This window comes from Filicampus tigris, chromosome 3 (assembly GCF_054856515.1).
Source record: "Filicampus tigris isolate MCC_2025a chromosome 3, RoL_Ftig_1.0, whole genome shotgun sequence".
Lineage (NCBI taxonomy): Eukaryota > Metazoa > Chordata > Actinopteri > Syngnathiformes > Syngnathidae > Filicampus > Filicampus tigris.
In genome coordinates this window covers 22,643,506-22,668,957 of record NC_141219.1, presented here as the reverse complement: position 1 = coordinate 22,668,957, position 25,452 = coordinate 22,643,506, and the positions used below count along the sequence as shown (strand labels likewise).

The window sequence follows — 25,452 nt, the reverse complement described above, 5'->3', positions numbered from 1 at the left end:
CCCCTGGCCACCTTGTGTGCTGCCCCTGGCACTGGTATCTTCTCTGAACGCTCCACTTTGCCACATCTAATATGGTGATGATGTCGACTACGATTCAGAGCCCAAAGTGAAATTTTAGCTGACTTTTCCTCAAAAAACCTTATTCAGAATGTAAATATACACAAACAATACAAAATACAAGGGCGTACTGAACAGTCTACAGAACAAATAAAAGCAAGGAAATTGGGGGAGATAAGAAGAAAAAAGAGGTGGGGGAAGTGGGGCTCAAGTTATTTCCTTATTATAAGTCTCAGTACTGTATGTGCATCTTCTTAGGTGGTATGAATAGCTCTGGGGTTCAAATAAAAACTAGTTAAATCATCCAGATACAACAACGATAGCATTTTAAATACAGCAAAAATTGGTCGTTGACAGACACATTTTACACAGTGAATATGAAACTTTGCCAAAATTAAGAGTGTTGACAACATATACATTTTCTAAATCCAGTTTATCAAAGTTAGATAGCCCAAAATGTCTGCAATGTATTTTCACTGAAGGTTCAAATTTTGATTTGATAAAATTACTATTGTTGTTATTATTCAGGTCTGTCCCAAAAATGTGAGTATAGTCCAAAATCAAAGCGATATTGTTTCATCTTCATTATAACAAAAATAGCACAATGAGTCACTGTTAATTTTATTTTATGCATCTTAATTTTTACAGAGTAACATTGAACGTGACCTCTCTCACTGTCTTTCAAGGCAAATATTTTCTAGGCAAAAGTCAGGTAGTTTTCCAGTCTGTATCTTCATATAGATTGTTCCAGTAAAGGACTGAGGCAGGTTTGGAAACAATATTCCTCTGATAGATTAGAGGCTGAGGCTTCATCACTTGGAGAGCCCAAAGTGATGTCTAGTTAGATGAGAACTGTGTCAGGTCACCTGATGTTGTTTTTGTCTCTAGGGGTGTAAAGCGAGTTGAGCGCCACTGTGTGGTCGGATGCCGCTCGGCTGTTGCCACAGCTCTAAGGAGACAGAAAAATGGCGGCCATCGAGAAAAGCAGCCCTGACTCCTTTCCCTGTCGAGTCAGCTGCTTGCGGAAAACGTTTTCTCGGGGGAAGCTTTTCATTCTCCTCTGCATACTCATAGTGGACTCCGGAGGAGCTACGACCCACTGGGTTGTCACAGAGGACGGGAAAATACAACAGCAAGTATGACAGCTCATTGAGTCTCTCTCGCTTCTATTAGGTGGCTAGCTTCAAATGCTATCTCTGTTAGCCTTACCAGTATCATACGTTTTTTATTTTGTGAATGTAGTTTTGGTGGATCACTCGTGTTGTATCAGATTTGATTGCTCGCCTCCCTTCAGTTAAAATTTCCGAGAAAGTACCCCCCGCAGCCTCAACGATTTATAGTAAAGCCAAAAGCTTATGGGAGATAGTAGGTCAGCAAGGTCAAGATGACCAAAACATACCGGCTGTCGGCGCCCCTTATCACTATGCTGCCATCAACTAAGTTAATGCTTAATGAAGAGTTTACCCTTGCCTTTCGTTTACGTGGCTACTCGATGGGTCCAGAACTTCACGTGATGCAACCGAACTGTGTACAGTGCAGTGGCGTGCACAGACATTTTTGGGGGGCAAGTGCTCCAGGGGGAAAAGGGGCGCTTTTACGCATATTGAATACCTTTATAGAAGTGTAAATTAAAAATAAATAAATAAATATTACACACACATGTTGAATGCTTATATTCTCGTTCCCTTTTCTGTCTCTTCTTTCTGGACATTATGCTACAATTAGTAAATAAATAGATAAATTAGTAACCAAACAGACCAAGGTTATGAGAATGACTAAGACTGACTGTTGTCATTACAAAAAGACAAAAGGGAATTTTGACCATGCAACTGTCAGTTCCGAACATCCGGGCATTTCTGATAATTCCACAAGTAAATGCAAAGGCTTCCTCTGCACTGTGAAAACAAACGACCGACGGCGTATTGTATTGCTTTTGCCTGTGACTAGTATACAAACCAGGCCGATTGTTATATTAGTCAAACCAACTTTCATCACATTTGAAGTCAAAATAATCCTCACAAATTGTACAACGATGTGAAGTCCAATGCTTTTCAATGCACAGACTACGGAGAGCTTCGTTTCACAGTGTGTGTGGTGGTCGTCACATTATCTATTATTGATTTGGGGTATATTGTTAAATTAGCTAATCAGGTGGCCAGTCGGCTAATTTATGCTCATTTGTTTGTGCTGTACTTCGCAACAAAATTGTTACAGGCGGGGCAAACATACAATTTCACTGCATTTATGTGTTAGTAACACAGTTACCGAGCTGGTGGAGCAGGGGAGGGAATGCCTGTGTGTGTCTCACTAGTGTCCCCGACCGTGGCCGTGTGATACATTGATACAGTGTATTATTTTTGCTTCAAGTTTAATATTGAATTACTTTCCCCCCCATACTAATCGTGTCGTAGGTTGATTCACCTTTGAATCTCAAGCATCCGCATGACGTGGTGATCTTCATGAGGCAAGAGTCCCGTGTTAACTACCTCAAGAAACTGGAGGTGAGTGACTTTTGACAGTGTTGGAATAGCGCTGTCACTAAAAATTATATACAGTAATTCCCCACCTAAAATTAAGTTTAGCCATTTTTAACGCATCCTCCGTTATTCGCTAACATCTCAACTATTTGTGTGCGTGTGTTTTTTGCTCTTTATACAATGTTCTAAGATGCCACAAGATTGTGCCAAAGGCCTGTCTAAACACGAGTTGATTTCACTTGATAGTCTCTATTGAGAGACAAGCTTTGTATACTGGAGAGGAGCTAAGTTTAGTCTGGGTTGTTAGTGGAAGTTAGGAGTCTTTGCCACATGTCAAAATACTTAAGCACGTTGAGTGCATTTATTTGTAAGGATAATGTAAGATGATTTTGAAATGATTTTAACTGGAGGTCCTAGTTTGTGGTCTATATATGGGTGAGGCTATTAATAAAAGCAGTCCTAAAAAAAATACTTTTTACTTCACGGAAGGACTTGATATTTATTCCCAGGGGATTACTGTATTTATTTAAGTAAAAAGCTATTATCTCTCAAACACTTCCGTCCCCTTTGATTGTTCTTTTTTCAATTTTGAGCAGAAGCTGCTAGTGGCACAGAAAATTCACATTGAGGAAAATGAGGACAGGGACACAGGGCTAGAGCAGCGACACTACAAAGAGGATGCAGACTGCATTATGGCCAAAGTACCTCTTGGTGACCTCGACCTGTATGACGGCACTTACATCTCCTTAGAGAGTAAAGATATTCGGTAAGTCTAACACATACTAAAAGAGAAGAAGTACTTCCTTTCAAGAAAACATGCCGTGGAATGTCATGGGATGCAGTGTTGTTTTCACTCTTCTGACTGTTGTCTGACTTACAAAGGAGTCAGGACACTGTCTGTTTAAATCGAACAAAAAAGCACAGTGACTAAGATAAATGTATATATACTGTGAGTTGTACTGCCTTTCTCTGCATCACGCTGTAGACGTATAGCGAGGGTTATTTGTAAATGATTTGTTCTCTTCCTCCTATGTCCCTACTAAATTTGCTAGTAGTAGTAGGACTTTACTATTGATTTCCATAACAATTTTATTTACTTTATGTATTTAATGACTTGTACCACTCCCCTCTTGTGTGTAGCCCTGAAGACTATGTGGATTTACTCTCGGCTCTGCCTCCAGATCTAGAAAAACCAGACTGTGCAAGAGTGTTAGAATTGCCTTATAGTATCCATGCGTTCCAGCATCTCAGGGTGAGTATTATGGTCAGCTTGTCATCATTTGCACCTAACCTGATATCAGCAATTTCAAATGGATGTGATGTGAAACAAATCTGCATTTGCACAGTTGTACTTGTACTGACTGCTGCAGTCCAGTTTGTTTAGCTCCTGAAAGTACAATAATTTTTATTAATCACAAGAACAAGCTTGTATTTGAGTTTTTAAGCAAAGATACATTTTAAAATCTTGAGTAATTACAAATAGAAAATACACTGGTCAACAGCAAGTTTTAATCAGAGATGGCTTTATGTTTCCCTAAACATATTTTTGATGCCCATTTAAAAAATGTCTTTACTTTTTTCAAGCACATTAGGTCTTGAAATATTTATTATTTGTTTGTAAGTTTGACCTATAATAGCTTCCACAATACAGATTTTACCATGTGTTGTAATTCATAGCTATGACATTTCTGAAAAAAATCCACTTGTTGCTGAACCTAACCCTTAATTCATGAATAGATAAATAATTATAATTACAAATAATTATAATTAATAAATAATTAATACATATATTACTTTATTGCCATAAAATCCTGTGCATAATACACAAGTGGAGGAATTTGACCAAAACAGTCAAAAAGAGGGCAACTTTCAACCATCATGTTTTCAAGTGTACTATATAGTGAGACTGTGTTATGGGAGCATTAAAAAAACGTATGTAAATGTATTTGCACAAATGTGACTAGATGGTAAGCATGGATGCCAGCAAATCAGGGTACCGTATTATACACGCGTACAGAGAAAAAAAAATACATTTTAAGGTTGATTTTTTTTTTGGGGGGGGGGGGGGTATTACACACAGGATTTTACGGTACATATTCGTATTATTATTTTATTATTATTATTATTATTATTATTATTATTATGAAAATCTGATTTGCTAGAGTATAAATGAAGGCAGATTCAGAAGTTCGCAAAAATCTAGAAAAGTTTACATGCATCTCTGATTAAAAAATTGTGTAAAAATGTGTTGACCTGTGTTATTGTTATTGTTTTGAGTGCAAAATGATCTTTGAATAGGAATAAATACATTATTCATTTCTATTCAAAGATCATTTTGCACTCAAAACTCTTAACATACTTTTGTTAGTAGTAGTAGCAGCACAGTGAAAATACATCTTTTTTTCTTCACATAATGAATAATTGTGATGAATAACCTTGATTCCAATTTCCAATATTGATAAAAAATAATCATGATTATCAGTTTGGCCATGATTGTGTATCCCAAATATCACTCCGTTTGTATGATGTACTCGTACTACTAAAGAACACATACTTTTTATGCAAGAATCTCCTGTGATAAAGTAACACATAATGTCTGTATTCTTAACTGGTGTATTGTAGGGTGTGCAAGAAAGGGCAAACCTCACCTCGCCATTACTTTCAAAGGAAGACCCAATTTATAGTTCTTTGTCACATAAACTGGGTCACAGTATAGACGTGGTGGGCCATCGCATCCATCAAGCATTACTGAGGGTAAACTCTTTTTTTTTTCTTTTTTTTTTTTTTTAAACAAGCATGTAATGTGAAAAACGTACAGCACTTCGATATTAGTTCTTTGTATTAATGTTTTTGCATTTATATTTGTCAGCAACAGAATGAGCAGTGTTAAAGTGTGACAGGTCCCGGTAGTTAAGTTTGTTAGGATGACACTTGCTGGCATTGTGAATTGCCTCCGATTCAGGATTCCTCGTGCAATCCTTCCAAGAAACAACAGTGTTTACATTGTACTTCCATTTAGTCAAGGTCAGTTAGTGGCTGATGTGTTACAATCAGGTTATCCTGGCAATTCCTTTGCATTTACAAAGGAATTTCATTTTTAAATAATGATCCTAGTCCAGCTATCAAAAGGACTACTGCCAATGTGAAATAAATATAAAAAAAATCGAGAGGTCAGAGCAGTAATCCAACAAAAAAAATAAGCATGCCTGTTTGTATGTTCCAGAACACATCATCATGGGTGCTGTACAACATGGCTTCATTCTATTGGCGTATGAAGAATGACCCTCAAAAGGCAATGGATTGTGTGGTGCGCGCTCTGCACTTTTCCCCTAGGTAGCCTCAGCCTCATCACAAGGTCCCTGCTGGATGCTTCAATGGAGTTTGTTTGTTTGAGAGCGGCCACATATGTTCATATTCCCTCACTCTTTTTGTGTTACTAGGCATCACAAGGATGTAGCCCTGGTTAATATGGCCAACATCCTGCACCGCGCCCATTTCTCAGCAGATGCTGCAGTTCTAGCCCACACTGCCTTGGACCTGCCCTCGGACCTGTTCACCAGTCACTACACTTTGGGAAACATTTATGCTGTAAGTTTAAACAAAAAAAAGGGCCCACATTACTGCATTAGTGCCAATTTTACCTTAAACAAGTTTCAAACTGAATATTTTGACCAAAAAAAAGAGAATATATTAAGGTTTTCCTTTTTTCCTGCCTGTGTAATCAGGTGTGTTGATACATGTGCCTTTAGACTGGTACATGACTAATGGTCCGCCTTTATACAGTAAGATGGGAATTAAGGTCTAGGAGAAGATAGGGCTTTTTATTGTTCAGTGTGTATTAAAACTGTCGAAAACTAGCGATCTGCAATCTACAAATTTGTTTGTTCCAACATTCTCTGCCCTATCAGATGCTTGGGGAATACAACCACTCAGTGTTGTGTTATGAGCAGGCATTACAGGCCCAGCCAGGCTTTGAGTTGGCCTTAAGGAGGAAGCATGCCGTGCTCTGCCAGCAAAAGCTGGAGCAGCGCCTAGAAGCCCAGCACAGGTACACACTTGTGCACGTGTCCATTTTAACAAAGGTAAAAGGCAACTACTGGTAATTTCAGTTTACAGACATTTATTCATTAAAAATGAAATGATTCAAATCTGTAATGCTAATTTTATGTAAGTAAATACTGTTTACACACAATACGTAGTATCTTTGTAGAATTTAACTCACATTTCCTAAATACCCATGACTAGTGTACTACTTTTACACTTGGGTTGGTTTCTAACCGTGGTGTTGTAACGCAAATTTGTGCATAAGCCGAAATACATTGCAGTCTATCAACAATCTACACTAACACAGTAGTAAAGTCATAATTACACTAAATATTGTGGATGTGCTGATACCATTTTTTTTTTTCAACCAAAAATGTACTCGCTGATGCAAAATGCTGGTACTTGGTTACCCCATTACATCTTGCAATTGTAATGAAAATGCATATTAATTTCGTCACATATTGTTCAGAAAATCAAAACAATTTTTTTAACTACTTTTTTGAAACAGCCTTCCTTACGTTTCATCTAAATGTAGCCTGTAACACAAGGCATTTCAGTTTAGGTGGTGCTCTCCATACAAAACACTTGGGGCACTATGTAAAAAGAGTCAATAGAACAGACATGAAGAAGAAATGGAGACAAAGAACAATGATCTAGCGACTGGCATATACAGGAAGGGATACGGATCTCGTGTTGCCTCTTTGTGTTAACTACAAAATAAAATGAGTAAAAAGCAATACACCACTGCTTCTTGAGAATACAACAATCTACTGTAAAAAATTAAAGTGACAGGACATCATTGCTTTCTTCTCCTCACTTGGCATATTGCGTCTCTGCATGTCGCCTGCCTAGCCTGGCGTCCTGCGTCATAGCTTTGTCATGGGAACGTGGCTGGCTGGCTGCAGCCGAGCGAAGGGGAGTGGGAGGCGAGGCTTTAGAAACTCAGTGCTCGCCAGACGGCTCGCCATTGCAACTCACGCGGCTTTGCGGCCTAAACCATCCATTTTGTACAGCATACTGTAATTTGCAGTCGGTGAACACAGTGTTGTCATCTGTTATGACCTCCACACGGCTGACATGACTCCTACTCAACGTGCCTGGAAGGTACATGTCAGGCTTGTAAAGTGGTATTGCTATACGGTAGCATTTTTTTCCTCCTAGAGTGCAGGACAGACGTACACTATAGGCACTGATACTGGTGTCGGTATCAGTCGGTTCCAGTTGAATATTGGTCTGAAAAGCGCTAAGAATATATTTAGATTCCATTTGTAATTGCTGACATTTTACTATCGCTTTAGTAATCTACAACCGTATCGCTAGTTGTAAACAGCCCTTGAGAACAATATTTCAGTACTCTTCACCTCTAAATGTCATTTTTTTGATGACCTAAAATGTTTGCAACATAAATATGACTTGACTGAAAACAATCTTTATGAACAGTAAACCACCAAAATGCTGCAAACATGAACATATTACTGAAACACTGCCCAAACTACACTTGTAGTCTAGCTTTTCTCTTGTCTCTTTTCTTGTACAATCATGTGAAAACTCAAGAGGGCAATTATGCAGTTGAATGATGACAACTATTCTATATGGTTTTATATGTTGATGTAATTATGCCTCTCTATATAGATCACTACAGCGAACCCTGAATGAGCTCAAGGAATACCAAAAGCAACATGACCACTACCTTCGCCAGCAGGAGGCGCTAGATAAACACAAGCTGTTGCAGGAAGAGCAGATACTGCACAACATTATCCATGAGACCCAAATGGCCAAAGAAGCACAACTTGGTAAGATGCCAGTGAGGGTATCCAATGCCACACGCTGTGATCATATTTTTGTGTTACTAATTTAAAGTTTGTCGTCAAAACTAACATAAAACCTTGGAGGGCAAAGTAATGACATTGTGTGAAAGTAATGTAGTGGCATTTGTAACCAAATTTACCTATGAAGTCAAAATGAACAGAGACAGCATTTGTAGCTTTCATATAAATGTAATGGTTTTAAATCACAAGTATTTTATTGGCACAGGGAACCATCAAATTTGCAGCCTGAGTCAACAGAAGCGCAGCCTCCTCTGCCCGTTTGATCTGCCTGTGCGCTATCACCGCGGTGACCTGTTTGAACATGTCCATTTTGTCCAAGTAAGTGATACATCAGTTTGGTCTTGTTGCGTTTGTTTCGGCAGTTACTGTTGTTTAAGATACATTTGAGCTGGGTTTACACTACTTGTTTCAAGTGACACGGGTCCAGTTTGTCTCCAATGTGGCCAAATTTGGATATATGCCATGTCATTGTTTACATAAAGATGTACAGTGAATGTCTGTATATATATGGTTTGTCACCCGCAAATTTTTGTTTCAATATTTTTACACATTTAAAAAAAAAAAAAAATGTGAGTGGTTGGAAGGGAGAGCCAACCTCCGGTTTTCATGGGTCACACATGTACGTCCCCGCTTATTCCTGAACTTTTTGGGGTTAAAAAACTCGACCTGGCTGTCAGTAAACTAAGCAATAAGATATAGAACACTGACTGCTTTTATTGGCTGTTGCCTCCCTTTCTTCATAGTTTGGTGAAGAGATATCAGTGGCATCCAGTGTGGCACTTGTGTCAGATCACAGTTCAAATCAGTCAACAGACAGCCCTCAGCTCCATCCTTCTGTGTCCGGTGACGAGGATCCTGTTGCCGCCCTCTGGAGCAGCCGTCATGATGACACACAGGCAAGACGGATAATTACATTGGATTGTAGTTTACGGCATATTCTCTTTTCCACTTTTTATTCACAGTAAAATGTAGAGCCTGCATACATTCTGGTTAATGATTGCTTTCGTAACACTCAGACATATTGTGTGTTTTTTCAGTAATTAAAAACAGTTGTCGAGCGTTTTGATAGCGTCTATGACATGCTTTTGTTAACGTACTGCAAGTATCAAGAATTATAGAACACTTTACAAGCCATTTTTTTTCTGTCTGGTGAGCCAGCCCTCATCCCATCCTACATAATTCCGAGCCAATGGCCAGTATGGATTTCATTACTGCGACGACTTGCACTTTGAGGCTCTGACATTTTGGTTCGGTGCTTGAAGGTGGCTCTGGGTCATCACCCAGCTGCGCTTCGAAGTCGAAGGCATAGCCGCTCTGGATGGGGGCAGTTATGTAAATTTTCCCACCTGTTATATAAAAGTTGGGGAGGAAGTGCTGTACGACTTGCTCACCGACACATCATCAGGGATAGACATACAATATAACTAAAGATTTGTTTAATTTAATGAGTGGACCGGCCCTCCAGAGACCCAACAATTTTATACAAGCAAGTAAGAAGTACATTTTCACTCATTTGTCTACTTTAATTCTTCTACATGTTCGAATTTGCCACATAATAATACGTTTGGTATTAAGTAGTTGTTCAGAAAAAACGTTTTTGACTTAGTGCCAGATGTAACACTAAAGCCCTTTTCACACTGCACTCGCCCAGTATGAAAGTCTCGGCCGCGGCCAACGGGAAATGGAAACCTCCCCGCGGCCATTGAAGCCTCACTGCGAAAATAGACAATAGACGATGACATAAACGGGAAAAATGGGGTTCTGACTATGCTACTTTTTTAAAGTTGCCCATCTATCGATTTATCGCCTACAAATAGGCCGTCATAGGCGGATAGACGGACCGGTCTGTCACATAGGCAGAATACCCAGCTCTGCTTAGTGCATTCCTGTTTTTTTTCTGTAGGATGTGCAGAGGTTTTTGTGGCCTCAGAGGACAGACTGCGTTAGTGAATACCCAAGTGTCCCCCCTGCGCACTTGTTGCCGACATACCACCTTTTGTCTGAAACCAAGAGTCACAGGCAAGTACACATTCAAGATCTGCAAGTATTGTGTTGATAGGTGACTGTGCTTCAAGTGTAAAAAAAGAAAAAAAAAATACTGTAACTAATTGTATTCTATCTGTGGCCATTCAGCCCAGTGGAAACTCTACTCTATGGGAGTCATAGCCCTCCTCAAACAGTGGCCCTACCAGAATGTGGTTCTCTCTCCCAAGTACAATCTCCTCCCCTACCTGCTTCACTGGACTGGCTTCTAGAAGACAAGATGCTTCCAGATCCCTTTGCCTCCCAGGTGTCTGCCTGCTTTTCTTTCTCTGGGTGTTCATAATTGATAATTAAAATGATACATGTAACATATTTTGCAGTTGTTTAAAAGAGAGCTGAAACGTTATCATTGTGTGTGATTACAGATTTTGCAATCGCGCAGTGGTGGATGGACATTGGAACAAATTGGCTCCAGAATTGCAGAAATAATTAAATTAGTAAGCAAGCTTCCCATAACACACGATGTCCTCTGATATGCTAATCTCGCAATGTATACATTATCCTCATGCGTATCACGCACACCTGACATATGACCATAAACTCCATCAAAAAACATAGCTTCAATTTTTCTGAAGCCAAATATTTCTTCACTAAGAAAGTGTTGTTTGTGTAGGACAAATCCAGCTGGCATGTCCACAATGAGGCATCTTTATTCTGGCGGGCCCAAGGAAATGGTAGCCGTGCCCTCCAGTGCCTGCGCCAAGTGTGGATCAAAACCCCTCCCTGCCACCGCCATTTGCCTCTCACAAATGCTGCTAATTTGCTGCTACATTATGGATTGACCACCTACTCACAAACACTGGTGGAGGAAGCGCTGGCTTACAATGCAACTGAGGTAGATACACGTGGGTTTGTGACTTTCTTTTAATATTGTAGTAGCAGAATTTATGGGTTCATTGTCATAATTACGGTTGTGTTTGGCCATGCACCTGCTGAATGCAACCCATACATAAATATGCACAGTAATTAGCATAATACAATAGCTTGGTGATGATTAAAGTGCTGCCTCCACAAGTCAAAATACAATGCTTTTACTGCCTTTATCAGAGCTTGTGTGCACTTCGCAGTTGTCACTTGCTTTGTCAGACTCTGGGCTACACCCCCAGTCAAGATGGGAATACGAAAACTACTCAAGTTGGCGCACCCTGTGGTAGAGTTTGTGGAGCAGTGGTTCTTTTTTATGACTCATAAGTCGACCAATATGTTTTCTGGTTCAATTACGATTGATATTTATACAGTCCTCTTCCTCATGCTGTTCACATTTCGACATTTAGAAACAAAGATGGCACATTGCCCCAGTGCAAGACATCATACATAATTGTCTTGGAGGGAAGTAGACACTGACCTTAGAACAGGGATGGACAACTTAAATGCTGTAGAGGGCCTCAATTTTTCATCGGTGCTACTGGTGGCCACATAGAACCACGTACCTCCTAACCAGATGAATTACATAAATGCTATTTTAAATACAGTATAGACACAATACATGCCTATGATATTTAATTTTTGACACTAAATTGTTCAATGCGTGTATAAAAGATCCACTGTCCTAACCCAACATCAAAGGCTTTGAAGAAAACAACAAAATAACCACATCAATGTCATTTTTTCCCCCATTTTTTCCCCCTTGCATGAAAATCACCATTCAAGGACGGCACTTAACTGCTGAACAAGAAATCAACATGAAATGCACAAACTCATTTTCACAAAAATCAACTCAGTCAAAATTGTAAGATTATTGAGGTACTGTGTTTGTCCTGCATATCATTCCAAATCCTCAAAAAACATATTTGGCCTACTCAGGTTGTACTATAGGGCAATACAAGACCCAGTATAAGCGTAAATTTGTTCCATCTAGTGGTGATTGTTGATATTACAACGGAAAACTACAGCGGACCCTGCATGTTCGCACTTTGGCAGCCGCGGATTCACATGTTCTGAGATTTTTTTTTTTTTTACTTTTGTATTTTTTCCGATATCCATCCATCCATCCATCATCTATGCCGCTTTATCCTCACGAGGGTCACGGGGGTGCTGGAGCCTATCCCAGCTGTCTTTGGGCAGTACACCCTGAACTGCTTGCCAGCCAATCGGAGTGAACACAAATATAAACAAACATACACACTCACAATCACACCTAGGGGCAATTCAGAGTGTTCAGTTAACCTACCATGCATGTTTTTAAAATGTGGAAGGAAACCGGAGTACCCAGAGAAAATCCATGCAGGCATGGGTAGAACATGCAAACTCCACACAGGAAGGCCGGGGCCGGAATCGAACCCACAACCTCTGAACTGTGAGGTGGACATGCTATGTCCACCACTGTGCTGCACCATTTTTTTCTGATATTTTTTCATATTTTCGATTCTCTCGTTTTTGTCTGGGATTAATTTCCAGATTTCCACCGTTTTTCATGGAAAACCTATATAAAATGTTTCTGAGCGTTTTTTCCAAGACTAGTGGGGGATTTGTAAAAAAATAAGAATTTCCCCCAAAAGAATAAAAAATTAATTAATTAATTAACACCCCCTTTTTTTTGTTAAATTAAACAAGGAACCACTCAGTGTGGTCTCTTCCAGTTGTCCATCCGTGGGTTAGTGTGTCACAGTGCCATCCACAGGTTGCAAAAGATTTACAGGGAGTCACAGAAAGGCATAGAAGTAGAGTCCTTGAAAACGTATTGGTTGATTCATTAATCAAAGACCTGTTGTAATTTCCGCTCTTCTGTTCTTCAGAGAAGGTCAAATCAAGTTAACCTATAATAATTATAGTACATTTTTGGTAAACCCTGAAATTTCACACAGAAGCCGGATGCCCATATTTGTTTTTGTTTGTTCTTTTTTGTGTGAGTAGTAGTGTATATAAGCAGGGCTGTGGAAAAAGTATTGCCCCCTTACTTCCTTTTTTCGTTTGCATGTTTATCGTCTTTACAGTGCCACGAAAACGTATTTGCCCTCTTCATCAATTGGTTCACCAAGCCAGTTGTAATATTTCACAAAGATGACCCAAGTAAATGTAACATGGTGTTTCCAAACGATGGTTTGATTTATTGAGAAGGAAAAATCCAAACCTAAATGTTTTTACTTTTCGGAAGGTGTGCAGCAGGTTATATCTAGCGTAAAATTAACATGAGCATTGATTTAAAAGAACATGCCAACAGTCAGATATGTTTGTGGCAGTGTGTTGGATTGTGGCTGATTTGCTTTCTTTGGGCTTGGACTACTTGCTGTGGTTCATGGACCAATGAATTCTTCTGTTTACCAGAAGTTGCAGGAAATGTCAGGCCATCGTTTTCTGCTCTCAAGCTCAAGCGCTCTTGGGTTATGCAGCAGGAAAACAGTCTGCCACGTACCAGCAAAGATACCAATGCTGCGTTGGTGAAAAAAAAAAAAGGTTTTGCAGTGGCCAAGTCAATTCAGGACCTAAATACAATTAAGATGCTTTTCTTTAATCGGCAGTTCATGCTCAAAAATCAAAAGGTAGGCCAGAATCCCTCCACATTGATGCAAAAGACTCATCAGCAGACCAGTTATTGCAAATGCTCATTTTTATTATTGCTGCCAAGGGTGGTGCATCCAGTTATTTGGTTGAGAGGACAATTACTTTTTCATATGGGGCCATATCATTTTTGGTATTTTTCCTCTTAATAAATCATTTAGAAATTGCATTTGATAATTACTTGGATTGTCTTTGTAAGATATTAAAAAAATGTTTTTGGTGTTTGGATTGAGTGTGATGAACATGCATCCCCCCCCCCCCAAAAAAAAATCGGAAACACAGATATTTTTTCATGGCGCCGTGTATTTTTGTGTATTTGTATTGTTAGAAATAGATGTACTTGTGTTGAGTAGAAAACCTAGTCTGTGTATTTGAACAACTCCTCTTTTCTCCCACCAGCCCCATGCACTCTTCAGCCTGGTGAACTTGCATTTGGCCCAGGGCAATGTGACAGGAGCTCTGGCCTTGTTTCGCCACACACTTTTGACAGCCGTTTCCTCCTCTACTTCCTTCTCATCCTTTGCTGCCTGTGAGCAGTGTCGTGCCAGCATGCCTCTTCTGCGTTGCCTGCAGTTTTATCCCTTCCTTTATAACCTTTCAAACCAACAACCCTGCTCACGTGAGTAACTTTGAAGCAAAGGACAATTTTCTCATTGCCAACAAAAAAAGTAACTGTACAGCAACATCATCGATTTGAAGCACTAACACATGCATAATTATAATTATTAAAGACCATGTAAAGTGAATTCAGAGATTGGTTTCTAAATACATTTGACGTGTTTGAAGATAATTGCTGAAAACGTGCTAAGACAGAGAAGTGTGTAGTACCCGATTCTGTGCTAGGGAAAACTTGGTTCATTTTTGGTCACCTTCATAATGAGTTTTGAGCCATGCTTTATCTGAGCCCTCTCCTGGGACTTGCTTGCCTTGGGTGATCTTGCTAGGGGCATTAAGTCCTGGACAACTTGGCCCATTATACCTTTACTACCTACAGTGTTTCTGGTCCAAATGTTCACAAGACCATTGTCTTGTTTACTTAAAATGTGACACTGGCCTGATGGCCATTCTAGAAAATAGTATTTGGCTGTATTTCATTCTTGGAAGAAAAAAATAAGCTAAAGTTTAGAACAGGCAGTTATTATTTAACCATTAGGAGATTCTTTGTAATATGTTACTCCTTCACCAAGCCATGGAACCATGTTTCAGTTAGGTTTTCCTTCTCTAATCTTTTCTGAGAAACCCCCAGTGCTGTACAGGTGACAGTGAGTACAGCACTGAGTATTTCAGTAGAAGTTCACACTTCTGATATGAGCAGAGACACCACGGACACATTTCTTGACTTCTTGATCAGTGAAAGTGAAGTGGAAAAATGCTTTGAATTAGACAAATGTTTCCACTCAATTATTCAAACCTTCTGGAAATAGCTGTGGCCAAAATTAGATGTGTCAATTTTTCTCTCCATAGCCAAATATTTCTCCCACAAAGCACATGGACTATATGGTAAACACATGACACACACTTAGAATAAAAATATTCTCAAATTGATATGCTGTATATCCACGTCATGACATTTTAATCAGTTCTTCAGTTTCACAACAGTTTTCTAACACCAAACAGAACTTGTTGTTAATATTTTACAGCATTTTACATTCTATGTATTGTTTGACACATCTTGAGATCATTTAATGTGTCTTTCTCTAATGCCTTCATCTAAATATCTGTTGATCCAGAGGATTCTGCTTGCGGTGCTAATGATGAACTTGCCAACCAGCTGGAGGAGTGGGGTGGTGAGGAAAAACAGGATACCTCTTCAATTTCAGCCATAGAGGACTCTTTGCTCTTTGAAAGTAAGTAGTATCTGGGGACACTGTCAATGACTGAAAACTGGGAGGATATTTTTTTCTAGCATCCAGTGGGAACCCAAAAAATTGTAATCAGTAACTACCACAGCATATTCACCATAAGTCATGGCAGCACATTTCACACAAAAGGCAACTCAATGTGCTTCACACAAGCAGACACAACACCTACCAGAATTTACAAACGCAACAGTTTGTGACATTCAGAAGAGAAACGCAGAGAAAACAAAAGTAGCTTACAGAAATTACTAAAAGTGCAAGTACAATGACACCATTTAAACACATTAACAGAAATGACATAATACATTTAAAAGTAAAGTAGACAAATACGACTAGGTAAAATAAAGAAAAAATAGATTTAAAGTCGTTTAGAAGACAGGCAAAGGCATGGGAGGAAAAAAAGCAACGTTTTTAACTTGGATTTAAAAGCATTTACATTTGGGGCCTACTTCACGTCTTTCGGCAGCGTATTCCATTTGTGTGCAGCATAACAGCTAAATGCAGCTTCACCATGTTTACTTGGAACACTGGGCTCCACTAATTGAGCCATGTCTGCAGAGCTCAGATCCATACCGGGCTTATATTCAATCAGGATTTCTTTCATGTATAATGTAATAATGCATTCCGATCTCTTTGTTCTGGTCCGAATCCGAACTTAAACCGAGAGAAAACGTGCCATATACATGATGTTTTCCAAAGGATGCTGTTATAACCAAGTCAGTTTAAAATGTGTCATGAAATAGAAACATTTTTTACTCCAGCCACTTAATTCTCTTAGGTCACTGTTTTGTTGGGTTACCTTATCTCTGTACTTGATGCTAACATATCTACTCAGGGGTCTTTTTACTTTTTGTTTTTATGACATTCTTGCACTGGTTTTGTACCTTTTAAAGCAGACATTTTGTTTTGTTGTTCACAATTTCCAACTACAGTTTATTAATAACATTTGTGACATGCAATACCAACAAAAAATACCCTATAATTAATTATGTCACAATTTAGAACCGTTTTTTATGCCTCCCAGAACTAAAGCTGTTTGGAGGTGGTGGTCCTGTTTCATTAAATAAGCCTTTGTTAATCACTTCAGCGATACGAGGGAACTAGTGCATCTCACTTGGCAGACATGTTTTCAGAAATAGGCAGCCTACAACATTGCTCGATTGTTTAAACTCACACTTGGTGGGTGGGCAGGCACTCCAGAGACCAAACTATTCGCGTACAAGCAATTAAAAAGTACATTTTTACCATCATGTAGTTGTCACTGTTGTCACTGTAACTACCCTTCCCACTTCTCTCACCAATTGTATTATGTGCAGTCTGTTATCGCTATCTTATGTCTAAAATTCCAAGAAAGCATCATCTTAAATGTTATTTGACATGATTGTTATTTCTGTTTCTCTGCTATTGATACAGAGGTCATCTTGGACACAAATGGGTCTGGTGAGGCTGCAGGAAAACGGCAAGCTGCTCACTCTCCTTCAGGGACGACCCCCTCACTCGCAGACGGTGGGGTCGAAGGTGAGGAGGAGTGGCAGCTGAAGGAAGACCTGATGGGAGCTTTCGAGGGGGCTTTAGATGTCAACGGCAAACGAGGTGACTTGCGGGGAATCCGGGTGCTCAAGAATGACCGTGTGATGGGGCCCCGTGGTGGCGGAGGGCCCTGCTTTGGAAACTGTGAGGATGACGACGGTTCAGAATGGGTAACGGCACATAGTCCTACTGTATAAAAATATGCCACAGAGAATAAGCGTAAACCCATTGTTTGGCCTTTGATTGTGGGTGATTTTGATGTTGCTTCTCAGATCACCTTTCAAGTAAAGAGAGTAAGAAAGGCAAAGGTGGATGGGACTGAGAATGTGGCCATCGCTGATGATATCCAGGGCGAGGAGCCAATGTCTGAAGGACATTCTGTTCTGGAGATTAGCGGACCAACTATCCCATCAGCAGGACCTCCAGGTACCACTAACTTACACTGGGGTGAATTAAGGACAAGTAATGAAAGGTGAAGGACTCCCAACCGATTGAATATACTGTACATCTTGGTCTTTTTCTTTTGCCTGGGCAGGCCGCTGGAGGGACTATACAAGTCTTGGCTGGCCAGGGCCAGAGGAGTGTCAGCGCACACGAAGGGTTGACCTCACCACTGCGGCAAGCACCTGGCTAGCTGTGTCGGCCAAGAACATCGAGTAAGCTTTTGTCCTGTGACATTTTATCTTGATGGTTAATTTTCATGAAGGCTCTGGATCATTTGAGTTTCATCTTGAGTTTTCTGTTGCTTGGTTTAACCCATTAAGGACGGGAGCGCAGAACCGCGTTTCTACCACTAGAGCAGTGAGCGCTGTTGCGTCTTTCTACCCTTAAAGCCGAGAGTGCGTACACGTCATTTTCTTTTTATTAATTAATTAATTATCGGTCTCTTAACCAATAAAATTCATCAGAATATACACGTGACGGTGTCGTAAGCCCGCAGAGGATGTTCCGGATTTCTCGCGAGTCATAATGGCAGTCACCCGTCCATCGTGGGAGCTCTTAAATGAGTAACGGCAGCGATATAGACGACGCGCCCACAGGTTCTGCTGGATTAAATTACAAGTTTTAGGAGGAAATCAGAAAAAAAACAACTTTTGGGGTACAACCACAAGTTTTTGTCATTGTTTTCGTTCAGGTCAGCAGTAGTTACTTGCCTTCTGCCATCCAGAGGTATCCTGTCATCTGTTGTTTACAAACATTCTTAATAGGTCTATACATTGAGGGTGTCCTTGTTTTATAATGGAGATTGTTTCTGGTTACATAACCCAATTCTGCACATAAATAGGAACGTACCATCTACAGCGTCAATTGACAATAATCTTTGCATAATGGGGGGTCGTCCGTGTAGTTAGTTAAGTATTAATTATAGGATTTGTATGAAACTAACTTCTGTGTCATGAATAAAAAAACAAGCCTACGAAATGGTTCCTTTGCCGTGTGACAATGTATTCTTGCGCCGCTGCTTGCATGAGTTTGTTGCACGCAGTTTGTAGCCTTAAACCGTTACATGTCAGTAGTATTGTAAACCAAGGACCACCTATACATCTATGACTTAGGGGTATGACAATGATTCACAATTTCTTCAACACTTCCTTCTCCAGCATCACAGAGCACATCGATTTTGCTACCCCACTCCAGGAGCCAGCTGTTGAACCTTTATGCAATGCAAACCTCGCTGCCAGTATGCACACCCTTGACCACCTAGCAGGCATGGCTAATCGAGCCGCCATCCACTACACAGGAGAGAGCCAACTCAGTGAGGTAGGCTAAAACACAGTTCAAATGTAAAAAAAAAAAAAAAGCGTAATCGTCTCTAAATATCTAAATACAAAAAAAATATACTTTTATAACACTATTTTGATGTCCCTGACCTCAGGTCCTGCAAAACCTTGGCAAAGAGGAATTCTCCCCTCAGTCCTTTGAACAGGTGGGGACTCGAATTGCAAAAGTATTGGAGAAGGTAAGTCAGAATTTAAATCTGAAAGCAAAAAAAAATGGTGTTTAAACAAAAAAAAAACGGGGGAGCGGGTATTGCTCAGCGTGGTGATGCCGCACGAACACAGAGACACAGACAGACGTGGCTGCAAACTAACGATCTTGCAGACATTAAACTCGCAAAGAAACAAGGGGTTGTCCACGGTGAGAGGCGCCGAGTACGTATTGGCACCCTTAATGCCCCCTAGTTGGCGCCTGTATACTGGGGTTCACCTCGGTGGATGAGAGGGTACCATTCCTCCGCCTTCTGGTTTGGTTACTGGGTCCGGACTGTTGTGTCTATGCACCAAACAGCAGTTCGGTCTCCACCCTTTTTGGAGTCCTTGGAGGGTGTGCTACAGAACACGCCGCTTGGGGACTCCCGATTATGCTGAGGCACTTCAATGCTCACGTGGGCAGTGATGGTAACACTTGCAAGGGTGAGATTGGGGATCAACGGCCCCCCGATCTGAACCCGAGTGATGTTCTTTTACTGGACTTCTGTGTTTTTCACGGACTGTCAATAACGAACTCTATGTTCAAATATTAGGGTGTCCATTTGTGCCATCGGGTTTGCGGGACGCAGCTGTCAACTGATCACCACCTGGCGGTGTGTTGGCGCCGATGGTGGGTAAAGATGCCTTTCCGACCTGGCAGACCGGACATAGTATGAGGGTTTGCTAGGAACGTCTGGCAGAATCAGAAAAAGGTTCAACTCCCAACTCCGGCAGAAATTCGCCTACGTCCCGGGGTCTTTGACTCCAAGTGGGCCCATGCTTCCATTGTTGAGGCAGCCGATCAGAGCTGTGGCCGTAAGATGTTAAGTGTCAATCGTGGCGAAAATCAGTGCCTGGCGTGGTGGCAATCCCTGAACCCGCTGATAGACACTGGCAGCAAGGGATGCCGTCAAGCTGAAGGAGGAGTCCTATCGGGCCTTTTTGGCCTGTGGGACTCCGGAGGCAGCTGACAGATACCAGCTGGCCAAACGGAACGCAGCTTCAGGGGTCGCCAAGGCAAAAACTCATGCGTGGGAGGAGTTTGTCGAGACAATGGAAAACAACTTCCAGATGGCTTCGAGGAAATTCTTGTCCACCAGTGGGAAGCAGTGCCCCATTAACGCTATAGCGGTATAGACATACATTTTTCAGTGGGCTGGCCAGTTGGACACAACATCTCACTGAGGGGTGGCCATAAGTGTGCGTACACCACAGACTTATGTATGAATGGACTAACAACGCTGCTTACTCGCCGTTGCTACTCGTTAAGCACGGATAATTTCAAATGCATTGATTTCGTCGCTGCGTTTTCGCATTAAGGTATTTTCTGTCATTATGGCAAAAATGCCACTATGTGTCGCGTACGGTTGATATAGAGATGGATATAAATATACTGCACGTATATTTTTTTGTGAAGAATCATCACCAAGTGGGGGACAATCCTGAAGTGGAACAAAATTAATACAGTATTTGGAACTTTTTTTTAGAAATAAAAAATTGAAGTTGGGTGTGCAATATTCGGCCCCCCTGACTTACTGTAATACTTTGTAAAACCATGGATGCAACAAAAGGGACATTTTGGAAGAAAGCCAATTGGAGTCTGCAAAAGACCTGAGATTGTCACAGAGGTTTACCTTCCAACAAGACAATGATCCTGAACATAAAGCAAAATCTATAGTGGAGTGGTTCAAAACTAAAAATATCCAGGTGTTAGAATGTCAAAGTCCAGTCCTGAATCTGGAAAGATCTGAAAACTGCTGTACAAAAATGCTGTCCATCTAATCTACCTGAGCTTGAGCTGTTTTGCAAAGTATTAGCAAAATGTGAGTCTCTAGATGTGCAAAACTAATAGTGACATACCCCAAAAGATTTGCAGCTGAAATAGCAGCAAAAGGGGGTTCTACAAATTATTAACTCAGGGGGCCGGATAATTTCGTGCACCCCACTTTTCAGTTATTCTTTATTCATAAAAAAGTTTAAAATATCATATGAATTTTGTTCCACTTCACGATTGTATTCCACTTGATTCTTCCAAAAAATAAATCTTTGTTTGAAGGCTGAAATGTGGCAAAAGATAAAAAAGTTCAAAGTGGATGAATACTTTCGCAAGACACTGTATACATTAAAAATCTTCAGTAGTGTTAAAAATGTTAGATGTTTTGTGTTCAATTTTTCTAAAGTGTTCAAAAATGTTCAAAATGTATTTATTTTATCAAACACATTCTAACATTCCATCCTTATAATTTTCTGAATTAATAGTAAAAAAAGCATTTGCTGTCATAGTCACTGTCTTTTTCTTATTAAGTTCCTGTAATATGGTTTCAGTATCAAGGTAATATACTGTATGCAGGTATAGTGCCGAAGTCAAAGTTTTGATGTCTTGACAAAACTATAAAATCATGATCATTAAGACCTTTTAAATCAATTGTTTAACTTATACATGATCTCTCCTAGAACCAGACATCATGGGTATTATCCAGTATGGCTGCACTTTATTGGAGGGTGAAAGGTCAAGGCAAGAGGGCAATTGACTGCTTGCGACAGGCCCTCAATTACGCCCCCTATCACATGAAGGTAGGTAATCCCTGTGCCTTAGCAAAAGGTAATGAGATATTATTTGCTTCTCCGATTAGCTGTTTTACTAGGGTCTGACCGATTAATCGGACGATTATGGCCCTTTAAACATCGGCCAAATGTATGCCGATTGTTTTTACCTTTATGTACGGTACTCTTACCATTTACAGCAGTTGTACACAAAACACTGGTATGGTTATTTATTCGGGATATCCTGATCACACGTTTTTTGGCACCTGAGTCAGTCTTTGTTTTTTAGGACCTGCTGCTAAACAGTCCCGATCCAATGCTAATTGTCTCAAATTAATATAGAAATGTACATACAGGCATTTATATATTGTCACTGTCCTGTGAAAAACACGTATCTCCAATTTTGGAAACTTTTTTAATTTTCACATTAATGCGATGTATGTAACGCGGAAACACTGTTAATGAAAAAAACAAAAATGAAAAAAATAGAGATATGTGTTTTTCACATGACAGCGACAATATGATACTATATGTTAAATTTTACTATTTAGAGGGGGTGTAAAAGTACGTGTACAGGAGTATATTTAGCTTTTTTTTCTCTTTTTTTTTTTAAGATACTGGAAAAAGATAAGAAACAGATTTGTTTTAAACGTGGAAAAAAAAAGAAAAACAAGATAAGATTCAAAAGAAAAAGATACTACAGTATACCTACTTTTGCACCCCCCTATATATTTATATTCATACAATATGGGCCAATCCACCAATTCAGTGCCAATTGCTTTTTGTCACGCACTCAAAATAAAGAAAAGTTCTGTCGTTTTTTCCTTTTTCTTTTCTTTTTCTTTTTAGCTCTGATGCCCTGCATTATAACTCTAATAATTTGAAAGTAGGGCTGCGCAATATTGGAAAATGCATGCAGTAGGCAATATGGGTGTTGCATATTGCAATATGAATATTATTGCAATATTTAACATCTTTATTATCTAATGAACAAAATATTTTTTTTGTGGAAAAATATTAATGTATTCGTATCTAAATTTTTTAGTGTTAATGATGCCCCTAGGTACTGCTCTCCTATTGGACGGCGAGGCACATTTAAAATTGCATCTGATTGGTCAAAGTTAAAGCATACAATTCCATATGAGTTTATTGCACGTCTTTTGCATTCTGCACTGCATGTGCCATTATCACATTATCACCCACATTATTTTTTCCATATATTGTGCAGGCCTAATTTAAATTATGCCTCGTCTGTGTGGGTAGAAAATAAAACAGCAAAAATTATCTTTTAAAGTCTTGCTTAAATATAACAACGTTCTAATAACTCCAGCTTTAACAAAATATTTCCTTCTATCTTTTCAGTGTAAGAATGTAAATGATAAAACAGTAGTCTCACAAGGATATTAATTTAATGAAGAAAAAAATGTCACTTCAGTCTTTTGTGTTCTTCCTCACAATTGTCTTCTTGTCCATCCTGTTGTGCTCCCAGTCTAACAATTAAGGAACTCAGTCAAATTTGTGTTTCTCTATGTCTATATGAGCTTTGAGGTCTCCAACCGGCACCTTTATTAGACATTGAAAAGTATACATGTGAGCTTTACACACTGTTACCTTGTTCGAGTCATCAGACTGTCCTCAACTCCAAAGTAGTCAGGGGCTAAACGAGTGCGGTTGTATTTGGCTTGTTCAACCGGTAAATGTAACGCACCTCTCGGTTCAGTGACTGACAGTGGTGGACAGCCACATGAACAAAATGTCGTATTGCTTGCTTATTAAACTGCAGGATTCCACTCTTCCCCATTTCGGTTTTCTATGGCACTCACACTTGTAACTGAGTGCATCTGCACCACCTCCTAACTGCTGCTTCTTGACTTCTCTTCCGGGTGCCTTAAATTCTTAAACATGAAACAGATGTAAATAATATTGAATAATTTGATATACATTTCAATAATCGATTATTAAATAACATAATGGTGGTGCAACAAAAGAAATGGAACTCTGACATAGAGCGCCTGGAAGGCAGTCAATTTGTTATTGGGGCGGAGCCTGATTGTGCCTAAATGTAATGTTGCAATATTGACAGTATTGTGAGTGGCAAACAGTCTATGCACGCTACCTACATGCGTGCTTCTGCACGCCTGCCAAACATTTAAGCCACAACATGTCTGAGAGTTTGTTTGATCTCTAGATTTTGTATGTTGGGACAAAAAAAAATTGCAGTGTTGGCAAACTTTACATTAATTCATTAATGTCCCGTTCATTGATTTTGTCCCGTTCTGTCCGAGTTCTTGTGGTAGCCGCTTCGTCACGTTCAGCATCAGAATTTTTGACTCCATGGGGAGTTTGAAAGTCCGAAAGCAAAACTGAAGTTTCAGAATCATCATCTAATAATTTGTGAGGTTACAAGAGATTCACACCTCTACTTGTATAAAAATCTTCTCTTTAGCAAACCTAATCAAGCAGTTCCTAATGTGCTTTTTTTCCCCCTCTGAACCAGGATGTTCCCCTTATCAGCCTGGCCAACATCTTCCAGAATGCTCGTCTGTGGGAGGACGCTCTAACAGTTGCTCGCATGGCTGTAGAAATTACTCCACACTTTGTAGTTAATCACTTCACTCTTGCCAACGTCTACATCGCTATGGTAAATCAATCATTATTTTCTCCCCACTTGCATCATTTTCAGTGGAGGAACCTGTATGGACACATTGCTTGTGTTTCTTGATGGCAGGAGGAGTTCGAAAAAGCAATGCGCTGGTATGAGTCCACGTTGAAACTGCAGCCAGAGTTCGCCCCTGCCAAAGACCGACTGAGAACCATTCAGTGTTACCTGCTTACAAAGAGGGAACGTCGTCATCCTTAATGAAAGACCTTGACGCCCGCAATAGATCAAGACCACACAAATGTATTTGTTAAAGCCCGCATTTAACTTGTGCAAAAAACAAAGATGGAAAAACTAGAAGCCTTTTCCTTTTCATTCAGCCTATTTAACTGCTACAACAGCTGTTTGAAACATTTGGACGTCACAAAGCACAGCTGATGATATTCCTTGCCGTTCTGGTCTCCTCACAGTTAACGTTTGCAAGTATGGAAGGGAAGTCAAATCCGGCGTATATGCCTCACTGTTGATGGTGACATATTAGCATTCATGCAAGAGTTGGCATTGCAAATAAAAGGGAAAACCAGAATATTGATATACTATTACAAAAAAATACAGCTGTAATGAAATGTGTGCATCTTTTGGCCAGGAGACAGTGTTGTATTTTAAATTTATTTTAATTGTAGGTTTTAATTGAAAAGTTTATAATATATTGTGTCCCATCAAGCGATTGCGGAGATGGAATATGCTTCACATCTCAGTCGTCACATAGTTTTCAACAATATATGCCCTCATTGTTTCCGCTCATGAAATGGACGGTAATTTTCGCACTTTTGTCATCATTCCTATTTATACGGGACCTACAAACTGATTTTGCTCCAAGCTAATTTAATAAAAAAGTAGTGAAACTGAATTATGCTGCATTTGCTTTAAAAGGTAATCATCAGGCAAAAATAAAAAGGAGTTCCTTCTGGCCATCACGAGTGGAATCTGTATTAATTGTAC

The 25,452-nt window shown here is 39.8% G+C and overlaps 1 protein-coding gene across 2 annotated transcripts; it reads left to right on the top strand.

Moving 5' to 3' along the window:
• The first annotated feature begins 966 nt into the window (after positions 1-966).
• Positions 967-25,422, top strand: ttc17 (tetratricopeptide repeat domain 17). 2 transcript variants are annotated; one of them, XM_086026268.1, is made up of 25 exons: positions 967-1,193; positions 2,469-2,558; positions 3,131-3,300; positions 3,675-3,786; positions 5,157-5,288; positions 5,758-5,867; positions 5,975-6,122; positions 6,443-6,582; positions 8,211-8,371; positions 8,613-8,725; positions 9,151-9,303; positions 10,311-10,426; positions 10,541-10,697; positions 10,816-10,887; positions 11,064-11,285; positions 14,348-14,567; positions 15,679-15,795; positions 17,221-17,507; positions 17,610-17,763; positions 17,873-17,993; positions 18,939-19,098; positions 19,214-19,297; positions 21,762-21,881; positions 24,349-24,492; positions 24,580-25,422. In XM_086026268.1, exons 1-25 carry the CDS (start codon positions 1,023-1,025, stop codon positions 24,709-24,711), a joined length of 3,606 nt encoding a protein of 1,201 aa, XP_085882394.1. In that variant the 5' UTR covers positions 967-1,022; the 3' UTR covers positions 24,712-25,422. The 2 variants fall into 2 exon arrangements, with proteins under 2 accessions (XP_085882394.1, XP_085882395.1); XM_086026269.1 differs by lacking the exon at positions 5,157-5,288.
• Positions 25,423-25,452: the final 30 nt, after the last annotated feature.

Coding starts and splice junctions, on each gene's coding strand:
- ttc17 (XM_086026268.1), top strand. CDS start 1,023: ATGGCGGCCATCGAGAAAAGCAGCCCTGACTCCTTTCCCTGTCGAGTC. Junction 10,888..11,063: donor TTGCAGAAATAATTAAATTA/GTAAGCAAGCTT, acceptor TTGTTTGTGTAG/GACAAATCCAGCTGGCATGT. Junction 11,286..14,347: donor TGGCTTACAATGCAACTGAG/GTAGATACACGT, acceptor TTCTCCCACCAG/CCCCATGCACTCTTCAGCCT.